Raw genomic sequence first — 15,171 nt, 5'->3', positions numbered from 1 at the left:
GTTTGCTTACACTGTCAAGCAAAAAGCTAATAATGCTCTGAACTTTTGCTTTTCAGACTCCATATTTCACCATTCACTACAACTTGGAATGTGAGGCTAACATCATTTTATAGACAATCATCTTGGCTAGTTCATTCATAAATTTTACTTGCAACTATTTAGCATATCATTAGTTATGCAGATTCTTGTCAAGTAACTGCATTGTTACTGTTTTTCTCCTATATTCTAAATTTTAATTTTTATTATTTTGTAAATTCACCTTTGGCATTCAACACTGCCTGAATCCTTCTGAGCATGCTCTGAATCAGATCGAAACATGTCTCGAACAAAATCTGATCCCAGCTTTCCTACACAAGTTGCCAATGTTGGCACATACTGGTCTACTCACTTGGGTACACTGCTCAACAGTGTATATACATTGCTTTAGAAACGTTGCTTTGTTTACCTGCTGTATGAAATTATTCATCCCCATTCTTTACACAACATTGTTAAGAAACCTGGCCTAATATCTCTTGTTATCTAGCATTATAGGATAGGTAACATGACTCCCTGCTCTCTGGTGGGGAGGGGGGCTGAGTTCTCTGCTTGCACTCAGAGCTTTTATCTCCTGCTCTTCAGGCAATCAGGTCAGCTAATTACATTTGCTATTTATGCAAATACACAGATAACACAAAGATTTTTGTCTCCTGTCGGCAGAAGATGGAAACCCACAAAGCGGAGACCAGGTGCAGGTGTGAACCCACCCTCAGAGGCAAAGGTCTCACATAGCGTACAGCGGATAAATGAGGCACTAGAAATGCATCACATTTTTCTCTGCAGAATTCTTCATCAATTTTTTTCAATTGTTTTTTACTTTCCCCTATTAGATCTATAGGGAAAACACTTGCGATTTCACAGCTAAAATTGACACACTACGTTTCTCAAAAACACAGGCATTTATGAAAATGCAGCTCTTCTTTTCCACCCATTCTTCCCTCGTGTGTTTGAGATTAACCAAATTCTCATTCACTTTACTAATACTGTAAAATGTAGACTTTTTTTTCCATTGCGTTTCCACAACGTGGGGCTGTAGCCAATAGTTGGATTTCTATAATAGATGAACCCCTTGAATCTCCTCACCAGAACTTCTCACTTAGGGCAATGATGGACTGAATTCTATTTCCCATGTTATAAAGAGTAAGTATTCATTTTAGTCAACTTCAATTATTTACTAGATAATACCGTACAGGCAACAAGTGAAATGTGCCGGAACATAGTTAATATGGCTGGCTTACATTAAACAAGCACATCAGCTTTCTACTGGAAATGTAAAATGGGCAAATATTCTGATCTTATTGTTGATGATCAAATAGTGCGAAGTTTGGTAATTCTACAGTCTGCAGCTGCCTGATGTTTTAGTTCCCTGGCTGTGCCCACACGTTCCTCACATCTTAGACTACTAATTATGTTTACAACATGCCTCATTTTCCTCTGACCCCTGGGAATCAATTGGCAAGCAGGTCACACTCGGAAAAAGTCATCCAAGCCCTGTAGGATTTGCCTTTTTGAAGTTAGTCTGTTCTTTTCTCCCTCATGCCACTTTGTGGCCACAATACACAGTAACTTGGGATCAGGGCAGTGAATGTCAGCAAGTCAGGGAGGCAGTTTGATGAGTGTCTGCTTAGTCTCAGTGCAGGGCGAAATGCCATCATTACCCAGCTGCCTGTCAAATAAATTGGCAATTACGGCCACGGCAGAAGCCTGGAATTCAGTACATAACACGCTGCCATCCCCAAACCGCTAAGAGATTTAAAGGAGGAGGGGAAGTCAGGGAAAGGGGAATTAAGCAATGCTTTCCTTGTTCCAGTAGCGAATGACAAGGACCAGCATACTGGTGCTGTGATATGGTGATGAAATAATATGGAAAGTGGTGGTAATGAGCTGTGCAGCTTGGAACGTGTTAAAAACACAACATTGATTTTCCACTTAGTTTTTCTTTCTGTTTCCTATTGCAGAGCTCAGCGGCTTCCAGCTTGGGAACAGGCTATTTTGTAAGTGCAATTTTTATCAATATATCCTATGAGGCCATGGCATGGCTAATATGTTTTAGTATAAATGTCATAGGTTGGCGTATTATTATGTATGCAAATATATATGTGTATATCTGTGCAGTAAGAGTTGCCGTGAACAATATACATTCCTAAACTGTACACATGGGTACACATTTTTTGCGTCCTCCAGACTCATCTATCTCTCAATGCCAAAGTCAACTTTATCAACTGTCTTCAAGAGGCATAAGTATATATTGTAGAATTTTAGGCTGGTAAGTATTTACTGTAATGATTTCACTACTCACAAAACACATGCAATATGTTGCAGTATTTAGGTTCAGAATGTTAATATTTAAAGGAGTTTTCCGTAATCTAGTAAAATAAAGAAAATACAGCTTATTACTAGTTAAATTACCCTACCGCTCTGGCAGACTCCATTGGTCACTTTGCTATATAGCCATGTACAGTAACTGCAGCAGCCTCATGTTTGCAGCTTGGCACGCGACTACGGAGTACAGACAACCCATTTAATGTCCTGAATTTCATATAATTATAATGGTTGGATAAATTCCCAGGTGTCAGATTTCCAGTAGGTCTGAATAATTCCGATTTTGGAGAATTAATGCAAATATTGGATTATGTTTCTATTAATTACTGTTAAAGAATTATAAATTAATAAGTGCATAATTACTGATACTGAAATGCAAATGTTACTTTGTATAGAGGCAGGTAGGCATGAAGTGAACAAGCAATAAAGTGTTCATACCTTCTTAGTTCATACACAGAAATGTTGGCAGTAAACCATAAAGACAAGGTTGTCATACTGAGAACACTATGCATTTCTGTATGGTAAATGCTTACAGTGCTGTAAATCTGAGATGATGTTCAGTCATGGGTTTCAGCCAATTCGGCTATTTCCCTTGAATTTTACCTGCTCTCGTTTATATGACCACCATCCAAAGAAGCCTCTTACAGTGATATGCTGCTGACTTACCGCTATGTCCTAAACCCATGACATTGCAACAGGACCACTAATAAGCAACAGAGTGGGTAGGTGATATTCTTCAGCTAATATTGGGTTTGTAATCTTCCAAAATTCTCTATTATCTTCTCCATTCCTATTGAATAAGGTAAGCAAAGGTAAATTGGAAGCAGCTGCAATAATTCATATTTATATTTGCCATACTTATAGTGGTGACTAGCGATTTGCATTATTATAGGAATGATACATAATGTTATGTATTTTGTATTCTAGACATTACTTATCAGCTATTTTATGATGTATGAACATAACATTAAATTGCATGAGTCTTTAATCTAACATTATGCTCACAAAATTCAAAGTAGTAAAACAGAGCAGGCTGTGTATATATGCAAGAGTAATCAGTGTCATCATTTTCACATATTCCTATTTTGGAAGCTTGGTGAACATAAGAAATGCCATCTGTTAGTCTTTTGCACCATACTGAATTGAGGTTGGTTACTTGGAATAAATCCCAACTCCTGGAGAGTGTCAAAGTCTCTATAGTTTTACCATGTATTAGCTGTTTTGCAGACAGAAAGAGATTTGTAATAGGATAATTAATGAGAAAACTGGGTGCAGGGAAAATTAGTACAATTCTGTCTTATTAAAGGAATTATCCACTTTGTAATATTGATGGCTTATCTTTAGGATAGTCCATTGTCATGAATCAGGTCTCATGCGAGATATATACGACTTGTTATATACCAATGATGTCCATACATCTTCCTTATCACTCACGCACTTGGTATATACCAATTATGTCCAGGCATCTTCCTTACCACTCACACATTTGACCCTAATGTGACTTTAAAGGAGAACTCTTTGTCCACACCTCCTTCCGAACTCACCTATTACATTAGGCTACACATGAATTAAACGACAATCACACATCCCCACAAATGACTGCCACCACCTTCCGGTTTAGGGTAGGCAAGACACCAGTATACCCAAACAATGCTCAAACAGCAACCAAAAAAGGTAACAAGCCTAAGTGATGTTTACTCTCTTTGGAATTGGGGGCACATTTAAAGCCAAGAACAACCTTACTAAATCTAAAATGTGACATACATAAAAAGTACAGTGCTTAACAAAAAGATGCAATCAAAAAGACATACATGCAAACGGAAAAAAAAAGTGAAGATTAAAGACAAAGATAACTTATATAGATATAGTAAAATCCTACACATAAAAGTCAGAAAAAGCTGCTAGAAGCTATAAATCACTTTGCATGATGGTGGCAGAATCTTGAAAATATACAGTACACCTGACAAATAACATGGATCTGCTCCCATCTGGTAGTACTACACTATACAGTTGAGACGTAACTAGTGGGGAAATCAGTGAATGTACTTCGCTAATACAGTACAGAGATTTTACCAGTGAATTGACCATGCCAATTTCTTGGAATCTCTTGCCCAGTATTATATGTAATAGGCTTCAGCCTAGGGCCTCAAGATCAAGAGGGGCCTACATTCAAATTGTTAGCAAAAATTAAAATTACACTATTCTAGAAACAGTGAACACTAAAACACAGCCGAAAATAAGGAGAAATTCTACGCATAAACATTCTAATAAACAAACATAAAAATGTGTTGGTTAAGATTGTGGCGGAGCTACCACTAGAGAGCAGTAACAACTTGCCCGCGAAATACAAAAACCGGAAGCTGACGTAAGTCACTCTCTCTTCTACTTTGTATTTGACGTGGGTAAGCAGCAACGAAGGATCGTCCTCTCGACAATAAAGTATTTGTTCAGTTACTTTAGAGTCATTTTTATTTTTGACTAGATTGCAGATATCCCACGATCACCACAATGGTGAGCCGAACAATTTTGAAAAATTTCATGCTGAATTAAGGTGGACATTCATCTGTAGGACTCGTCAGTACTAGAGATGAGCGAACACTGTTCGGATCAGCTGATCCGAACAGCACGCTCCCATAGAAATGAATGGAAGCACCTGTGACGCCGGACGGCCGCCGGCAAAGTCAGCGTCACAGGTGCTTCCATTCAATTCTATGGGAGCGTGCTGTTCGGATCGGCTGAACCGAACAGTGTTCGCTCATCTCTAGTCAGTACGTGTATCCACATAAATAAATAACTAAAATATTTTATTCTAGATTCTAATCTAAGAATGAGTAAAAGATTTGAAAGTGGCGCTTACAAACGCAAGGAAAAAAATCTACAAGAGTATGAGGCAAAGAAGCTAACGCCGATTACTGCTTACATGCATGTGCCAACTAGTACTACTCCATTGGAAGCAATGCAGCACGTTGTATGTGAGGACATGGCTGTTGCAACAACTCAAAGTGAAAAGATGGAACTAATTCAAGAGCAACTTACTTACAAACTTAAAAATGGGAGGTAAAAGGCCTCATAAGTGGAATAGCCTAGGGCCTCTTTTCATCTAAATCCGGCACTGTGTAGAGTCTAGTTTCAAGATACAGTTGTCCTGAAAAGACTATTGTATAATGAAAATATTGTATCCTAAGGCGATTGTAACCTGAGGGACCACTGTATAGTTTGTGAGAAAAGTTCCAGAATAGGTGAAATTTATTCACTTAAATGTCTGGTTATTTTGAGCTTAGGAGCCTACAGTAGTGGGCTGGCCTATTCCATAATTGACAACCATCCCTACACATGAATAGACCACTGTCAACCACTGAATAAGGTCACACACTGGACTCTAGCTGAAAATGAGCAGATATACAGATGCAGTCAGAAGTTATATGGAATCTCTTCTTACCCAACAGTGTATCAATCTTCTCAGGTTCTCCTGTTCCATAACATGCTGCCTGCTGAATGCAAGCACAATGCTACATGTTCCTGTTAACCGCGTAAGTACAGTAGGTAGCAATTTTATAGCATTCATTTTAATCCTTGCTTGTTTTATACACAAGTATGTTTCTATAAGAAATGTATTCTGAAATGTAAGCCTAAGAAACACCTTCACACACATTTGGGAGTGTTTGATCCTAATTTGTACCACTCTTATTTTTTTTTACCTTTGATAAATGGTCAATACTTAGACACTTCAGCATATTGACATCTATTGAAGCACAAATTAGAAAGCTTGGTCTGTGTCATACAACTGTTTCCCTCTATCCCCTTAGGATATATAAAAGCCATTTTGTATCGACCCTATTTCTGGCCTTTCCTTTATGAGTCTAAGGCCGCACAAAGTGGGCCACAGAAAATACAGTTGTGGGAAAAAACGTAACTCACCACGGTTTTTCCCGAAGTGATTTTCACAGATTGTTTACAGAGGTTTCCTCTGTGGAATTTATGAGTCCACTAGCTGGTACCCGCGACTTCGTCTGCGGTGATTGTAGAAGTGGGAATATACAGGCACGGGTAAGGTTTTCGTACTGTGTATAAGGTATGGGATATAAAATGTAACTGTGTATCTTGTTTTTGTTGTAATTCTGAGAGCACATGAGACTTTTGTGTTGAATGTAATTTGTATTTCAGCTGCTATACGGTGTTGGTATAAACTGTACATAGTGTCTTTGGGACAGAAGTATTTCAGGTTAATATACTTTGATATACGACATTGTATGAGTTGTTATTTTGCGCCAGTACATGTAAGTTTTGGGCACAGGATACTCTTGAGCAAGCAACATAAAGTCTGGCCCTGTGCATGACAGTTTAGTAACTCCATGCGCCTCTTATTAATAGCAATTAACCCCATCATGTCCTTCACATTAACCCTAGTGTAAGAGTTACTGATAGAGATGAGCGAGTACTGTTGGGATCAGCCGATTCGAACAGCACGCTCGCATAGAAATGAATGGACGTAGCCGGCACGCGGGGGGTTAAGCGCGCTGGCTACGTCCAAGCGGAAGTACCAGGTGCATGCATTCATTTCTATGGAGCGTGCTGTTCGGATCGGCTGATCCCAACAGTACTCGCTCATCTCTAGTTACTGATATGTGAGAGACTTGGAGGTAATAATTAAGTATCTTCATTACTGAGGTCTTTTATTAGTACCTCCATATGTCTCACATATTAGTAACCTTTATATGGGGCACACAGGGGTTAATATGAGGGACATGATGGGGGTTATTCCTATTAATGTGAGGCACATGGAGTTACTAACACTAAACTAATAACCCCAAATGGCTGACATTAATGAGAATAGGAACTAAAGGAAGGTAGCTGTGTGTTTCTTACTTTCAGTTTGCTAGCAGCTTCGGCAGGAGCTATCACTATAGCAGGCAGAGACCTGAGCGATTAAGCTCCACCCCCTGGGTTTCCTGCACCCCTCTCAAAGGGGAGTGTCCTTATGCCTCAGCTCTAGCAGAGACTTCATTTAACTCTTGCAGGTCCTGTGCTGCTGGCATGCCAGTGAAATATGGCAGGAATGCCACTCTTGGCATGTGTGCCAGGGGTTGCTGACCTCTGCTGTAGAGGGTAATATGAATTTTGTGGCTTGCTATGGTCCAAAGTGTGTGAGATTGCAGAAATAGTGATGTGAGTTTGGGTTTTGTGGGGGTCCTGGGAAAAACGTATGTGCGCTATTGTGATGAAAAGTAGCCTATTGCGCAATCAAGTGTAGGGACTATGTTTGTGGAAAATTTCAGCCAAATTGGTGGAGCGGTTTTTGCGTGATTGACCGCCAAACATCCGAACATCCAAAGGGTCCTGAGAAAAACGTATGTGCGCTATTGTGACGAAAAGTAGCCTATTGCGCAATTGAGTGTAGGGACTATGTTTGTGGAAAATTTCAGCCAAATCGGGGTCCAAAGTGTGTGAGATTGCAGAGATATTGATGTGAGTTTGGATTTTGTGGGGGTCCTGGGAAAAACGTATGTGCGCTATTGTGACAAAAAGTAGCCTATTGCGCAATCGAGTGTAGTGACTATGTTTGTGGAAAATTTCAGCCAAATTGGTGGAGCGGTTTTTGCGTGATTGACCGCCAAACATCCGAACATCCAAAGTCACAAACCCACAAACATTTCACATTTATAATATTAATAGGATTATATTAAGAGGGAAATTGCTATACCTACAGGGAAACCACCGGTGTTTCCGTAGGTATAATTTACATGATGTGATTTCCAAAACGGTGAAGATTTTGGAAATTGCAGCATGTCCTCTGTGCGTATTTTTCCTCAATGTCAACTTTCGAGTGACTGTAAAACGTTTACGCAATGTGAGGCCCTGACCTTAGAGCTACTGCAATTACCTCAATCCCTAAGGGTCCAGGGCCCAGTAGGGACTACAACCCTTCCACTGGCTATAGCCCCTGACTGACATGAATGGTGGTCGTTCTGATAAATGTAGCTTGTACGTATATTTCATGGAAGTCAATTTACTTCATTTTACCTAGAGTAATACATTTTGGCTCGCAAACACTGAACAAAATCATTGACCAAATACTGCCGTGTGAAAGTGGCCTAAGGCCAGAGCCCAATGTGGTGTAAACTCCGCAATTTGCCCATAGCAGAAACACTGTGGGAAAAATTGCAGTGTTTTACAGTCAAGGTAAAGTGAATGGAATTCTCGCAAATCCCATGCCCGCTTTGCGGACACACTGCAATTTCCAAAACTGATGCAGTTTTGGAAATTGCTGCATGTCATTTATAACTACAGAAATACCGGTGGTTTCTCCATAGGTATAATTGAAACAGAAAGTTCACATAGGAAACCTCTGAGTTTTTGGTTTAAAGCACTGCGGGAAGAACCACAAAGCAATCCCGCCATGGTTTTTCCAGCTGCAATTCTTTGCTGCGGGACACCACGTGGGGCCTGAGACTAAAACAAAATTATTCTCAGTATTGTTGGTGTTACATGTGTATTGCAGAGTACAGGAAGCTCTCAGCCCCGTGCACATGCACAGGGCTGACAGCTTCCATTTTGGCAGGATCAACCAAGTATGTGGAGGAGACAACATAGGGCAGACCCGGGGTCACTGATCAGACCCCGGGCTGCCCACTACCAACACCGAAACCGTCGCAGGGTGTGCCGATCGGCAACATTATGTACCGAAACCCTTGAGATGATGGGGGATGTCGGGAAGGGGTTAAAGGTATCAAAAGAGTTGTCATGGGACAACCCCATTAGGAATAACTGGGAGATGATTATAATAATAAGGTAGTCAATTGTTTATTGCGTCTTTGTATTTTTTTAATGTAAATATATAATTTGGTTAAAGCATGCTCTTGGAAAGTATTGTGCAAAATAATGTATACATTGTTTGAAAATAATAAAGCATAACATATTTTAAGAATAGTTTTACTTTAAGATGTCTAGATGTCTCGGCACCCTTGCAACATTTCTGCTTGGTAAATATCAACCATGTGGATGTTTTGGATTGTACACTGGAAAAATTATTCTTAAAATTGCTTTACTTATTTAGTCAGACCCAAAGCCTTATTAACTTACATGAAATAAATATACAACAGATGTCCTCTGTGGCGTAGACAATGAGAGAATTCTTTTGTAACAATTCTCTTTGACATGTGTTTGTAATAAATATGATTATTGCATTATCCCACAATATGGCAAAACACTGATTATACATCCTTGTTTATGCTATTAACCATAGACTTCAAGATCACTTAGTGTGGGAAGAAACTATTTATGGCTTGCACTTACAATCTAAGCTCATTTACTAAGAACAGAGGAGAAAGAAACAGAATAATGTTGAATATTATTATATTCCTCAAGGGTACATGAATGTTAAGCTCTTGACAAGTATAATTTAAAGCATTTAATCAAATTTCTGTAAGTCAATGCATTTGGTAGAAAGAAGCAAATTCACATACTGTATAGGGATAAACTGCGTTATCTTTTGAGAAATCGTGTCTGTTCTCATATTATGCATATGAAGTTAATCGGTACAGGCTGCATATACCGTAGGACTAGAGACTGTATAAACGAGAAAAACCAGTGAACTGCCTCCAGAACTCAAAATTTCCAGGAAAAAAAAACATTTAGAATCACGTATTACATTGTTAGCTATACATTATGATAATTTTAACTGAGTTTAATTCCTTATGGTAAAATGCTAAAATGAGAACTCTGAGAACTTCCAAAAAGCTTTTAAAGTATATCTCCATTTACATGCATTCCTTCACATAAGAAACATATGAAAAAACTGCATGAGGCTGGGGCCCCACATTGCAGAAAAGCAGCTTCTTTTTGGCTAAGGCCCCATGGGCTGGAAACGCAGAGCAAAAGCACTGCGGGAACAACCACGGCATGAAAACATCACAGTTCTTCCCGCAGTGCTTTGAACAGAAAGTTCACGGAGTTTCCCTCTGCGGGCTTTCTGTTACAATTATATCTCTGTGGAAGCTGCCGGCGTATCTGTAGATATAATTGACATGCCGCGATTTCCAAAACCGTGCCAGTTTGTACTACTGCGTTTTGGAAATCGCAGTGTGTCCGTGCTGTGATTTTTTCCGCAAAGTGGGGATGGAACTCGCATGAATCCCATCCACTTTACAAGTACTGTAAAATGCCACGACTTCCTGGCGTATCTGGCCCGTGGAGTCCCAGCCTTTGCCAGATATTGCTGCGGTTTTTTGAGCCAAAGCTGAGTGTCTACAAAAGAAATATATAGGAAATACTTATACTTCTATCTTCTGCTCAACACACTCCTGGCTTTGGCTCAAAATCTGCAGCAAAATCTACAACAAACAAAGCAGCTTTTCTGTAACGTGGGGCCTAAGCCTAAATCTGGAAGTACTGTGATCCTGTACAATACAGGTACTGTATTTTACCATGAAAGCAAAAACTATGGGAAAATCACTAATTGTGTTATTTACAATTCCATCCTAGTCTGACATTTTTGAAGTTTTGCAATATAATGTACAAAATATTAAATAGAGCAGGGGATATCAGTGAGTGAAGATATACATCCTCTCATTCTCATATGTGTCGAAAGCCGGCTATGCACATTAGTCTTTCGAAAGCCAAAAACAAGCTAAAAATATTGTGAACAACTACTCAAAATTTTGATCATTTTTAAAATTTCAAATGGCTGAATTTTTGACCACTGGACAGCCAAACATAAGAGTATTTGGCATGATCAGCCACTTGCAGAAACACAGCTTCCTTTGAGAAGTAAATAAATCGCCTACCTAATAGAGCAATTTAGTTATTAATGTTAATGATAGGATCCTTGAATCTTACCACTGACCAAATGGCCACATCACAACCATTTCAGATGTTCCAGAATAGACAAAAGGGGTCTGCGAAGACCAAGCCAGGTTCCTGAGTCTATTTCTGCCATAAGGACTAAGGTGTTAGCTATGTAGAGGATTAGGTGCAGATGCAGTAGGGGGCATTTATCATGGGAGGAATTTGTATATTTTGCAGCTAAACCCAACATGCTGTGTTCTTCAAAACGCAGCTTTTCTGCAGCTATTTTTCACCGCAGTGTATGAATGAGATTTACCAGAATCTCATTCTTTCCTGGTACTGTAAAATTCTGTGATTTTTTTTTTCTGCTGTGTTTCTGCAGAAGCAAAAAACCATGCGTGGGACCTTAGCTTAAAGTTCTAGAAGATCCCTGCCTAGCAATGACCTACTGTCCTATACTATGATCAGTACAGGACGTTATGTCACTGGGAGGCAGAGACTCCTAGCACCATAGATAACTATGATTCTCGGAGTCCCGTTTTCCCGGCATACTGTTCAGGCCAGTAGATCAAACCAACACACAGACTGAAACTCGATGGTGTGAATGCAAGGCAAGTCTAACACTCCTGCCATGAGATGTTGCTAACTGGATGTTCTTCTAACTGGAGAGAAATTGTGACAATTTTTGGAACTTTTTAAAAAGATACAGTTAGTAAATGTGGAGTACAGAGGGACAGAAAGGGATAGGCTAACTGTGCTTACTTTTTCATTACTTTTCAAAAATGAAGTGAGCGTAGTAAATAAATTCATAATGTTGCAAAATTGTACTGCACATAATCTGAAAAAGTCAGAAATCTCTACTTTAAATTTTTTTTAATGCCAGAATTTTATTCTGCGGGGGTTGATAAATTCTCTAACTGTCTGAGGTCTCAGTGTGTTGGGCATAAGCTTGGACTACATAGTCTAGGACAAAACAGTATGCTTGTGAGTAAACCTTGTTTCCAGTATGTGGTCAAAGACTTTACATGTTACTTTTTGGGGGGTTTCTGCATTTGAGAAAATCAAATAAGCTATATTTTTGATTTCTGGACTTGCAAATAGAACACAGACAAGCCCTATTTTGAACTTTATACACAATGTCTCTGCCTGTTGTTAGTCCATTTTGCCTACCTCTATCACATTAAACCCCACATTATATATAAGATATTTACAATGCATGTAAAAAATCTATATAACAACCCTATATAAATGCTTAAGACAGGACTTGTACATTGATATATTTGATGAATGTGTCATCTGGACCTAGAAGCTTAGCAGCCCTGCCAAATCAGAGAGGCGTTTGATATTTAAACTGGGAAGTTCCACTTAGTCATGAGTCAACTATGCAACGCAATGTATAATCTGTAAGAAAAACTCAACCAAAATCATACATAAGGAATGTGGGAAAGACTATTTTGTTCTGGCATATAAACACTTTGGCACAAACAGTATAAGCGGTCCACTATTCTTAAGTGCTCAAATGCTGTTATCTCAAGTAACTAAGTGTGAGGTCTATAAAATATCACTTGCAAAAATATTACTTCAGTCAAAGTCTAAATTTGTGTTAAAGGTCAAAGAAACAAATTTATTTCAATGATTGTAGCATAAGCCAAATGTCTCTATCGTAAGAGGAAAAGTTAAATCATTTCCTATGATTGTGTAGCATTTAAGGGAATTAACATGCAAATTGTGAATTTGGGTATATAACAATATTATTGGCTGATGGCTGTGATTTAGTTATAGGTCAAAAAAAAGTGTAGTGGTTCTGTTTTGAGTGCATTGGATTAGTGTTCTAATTAATTTCAGTGGAAATTGGCACTTACAGGCTTGCTATTGAAATATTCTATCATTTTCATCTTCTAGGATCAGGTTTCATTGAGGGCATTGGCAGCTGTTGGCAATTAGTGGGAAAGCATTATGAGATATAATTTCACATACACCTGTTGAGCATTTTCATTGATCTGTGCATTAATATTTCATCTTGTGAAATAGAATATTGCAAAAAATACTAAAGTAACCAGAAGGTTTTAAAGGTATACTTTTCCTTGTGTTGTATTTTCAATGTACTGTATGTGCGTGTATTTGGATGAAAGCTTGTGCACATACTAGGAAAAAGAAACAGAAATCTTGTTCTATATTGTATATCCCTTGTGAAGTCTCTAGATTATGGAACAAACATTGATAGCTCTCTATGAGAAAACATCTTTCAAGTAAGACAAGTACCGTATTTTTCGGACTATAAGACGCACCTAGGTTTTAGAGGAGGAAAATAGGGAAAAAAAAATTTGAAGCAAAAAATGGTGAAATATTTAATATATGGGAGTTGTAGTTTTGCAACAGCTGCAAGGCCACATTGACAGGTGACCCTGCAGCTGTACGGGGACGCATAGAGTGTTGTTTTTTGCGGGGCCAGAAGTACTTTTTAGTTTACCATTTTGGGGAATATCTATTGCTTAGATCGCCTTGTATTGAAAAAAAACCCGGTGGTTTATGACATATGATTTTCTACTTTTATATATATATTCTAGGGACAGGAGGTGATTTAGAACTTTTATTTATTTCATATTTTTATTATACATTTTTAAAGCTTTTTTTTTTTTTCTTTTTCTTTTTTTTGCTATTTTATTCCCCCCCCCCGGGGGCTTGAGCCTGCGGTCACTTGATTTCAAGTCCCATAGACGGCAATACAACTGTATTGCCGTCTATGGGACATTCTGTCTATTAGTATTACGGCTGGTCATAGAGACCAGCCGCAATACTAATACAGCAGTGACAGGCCCGGGAGCCTCATTAGGCTCCCGGCTGTCACCCGAACAGGTAGGCTCCTGCGATATCGCCGCGCAGGAGCCGGCCTGCAACTTTACAGGTACGGGGCCGGTGGGGACCGGCCCCAGGGGAGAAGAGGCCACCGATACTGACCCGGCATCCGCTGTACTAGAGAGGCGGATGCCGGGGAGGGATAGACGCCGGGGCCTGAGACATCGCTGCCCTGCCCTGCATGAAGCCAGCGGCGGGGGGACGGATGCAGGGCAGAGGAGCGCAGCAATGTCTCAGGCCCCGGCGTCTATCACTTGCCGGCATTCGCCTCTCTATTACGGCGGGTGCCAGGCCAGGCACATTCAGACTATAAGACGCACCCTTCTTTTCCCCCAAAATTTTTGGGGAAAAAAGTGCGTCTTATAGTCCGAAAAATACGGTACATGTAAAAATCTCACAAAACGCACAAAGCGCTTAAAAATTTGACACTAAGACGTCAGGGGCAAAAAAATGTACCCTTTTGAGCTACAATATGAGATACAGTTGGGCATGTGGACATACAGGTTGAGTGTCGTATTCTGTGGCTCACTTCCTCATAAATGTTATAGCTGGGCCTGTAGGTCCTGCATACTCCTAGTCTGTCGCAGTTGGCATCCCATCTGGTCCTATAAATGTTCGATTTATAATAAGTATGGCAACCAGGCAGACCAAGGAAGTTTTGCAGTCTGGCATAGATAGATGTATGCAAGATGTCTTGCACATCCTGAGCTGTTATTGGTCTTCAAACTAGTACTAGGGTGGAGGTCTGATGGCAGTCAGATGAAATGACTCCCCAGCAGTTGCTACAGTGTGTCACCCCACACCATAGGCAGGATTGAAGCACTCTGTACAAGGCTTCCATACTCACACCCAACCATCGCCTGATCCCAAAGAGAACCTGCATTCCGTGCTAAATACAATGTGGTTCTGTAGTAAACGTTTCTCATTCATGACACCACTGCAAATGGGTGAAACAGTGGTTGGTTGTCAATGGCAGGACACAAAATTGGCATTGTGAAACCAAATTTACTTCTGCTAACACCTGGAAATGGTCCGAGAAGAGACAGGTGAGTGTAATGAAGATACCTTCTGTGTCTGGCTCATGGACAAGGAAGCTGTGGGAGCTGCTTGTACTTGTTCAAGTAATCCTCTCTACTGGGGGTCTATCTGGGTCATCGGGAGTCTGTTTGCCAT

General features: G+C 39.7%; 1 protein-coding gene across 8 annotated transcripts in view; it reads left to right on the top strand.

The window, feature by feature from the left end:
* AUTS2 (activator of transcription and developmental regulator AUTS2) overlaps positions 1-15,171 on the top strand; it is a 1,077,115-nt gene that overhangs the window by 422,914 nt on the left and 639,030 nt on the right. For all 8 annotated transcript variants that reach the window (XM_075264852.1, XM_075264857.1, XM_075264856.1 and 5 more), the window contains one exon: positions 1,995-2,030. In XM_075264852.1, coding sequence (XP_075120953.1) covers positions 1,995-2,030 — 36 coding nt within the window. The remainder of the gene's footprint in view (positions 1-1,994; positions 2,031-15,171) is intronic.

Source organism: Leptodactylus fuscus, chromosome 2 (genome assembly GCF_031893055.1).
Source record: "Leptodactylus fuscus isolate aLepFus1 chromosome 2, aLepFus1.hap2, whole genome shotgun sequence".
Classification (NCBI taxonomy): domain Eukaryota; kingdom Metazoa; phylum Chordata; class Amphibia; order Anura; family Leptodactylidae; genus Leptodactylus; species Leptodactylus fuscus.
This window is presented reverse-complemented; position numbering and strand designations above follow the sequence as displayed.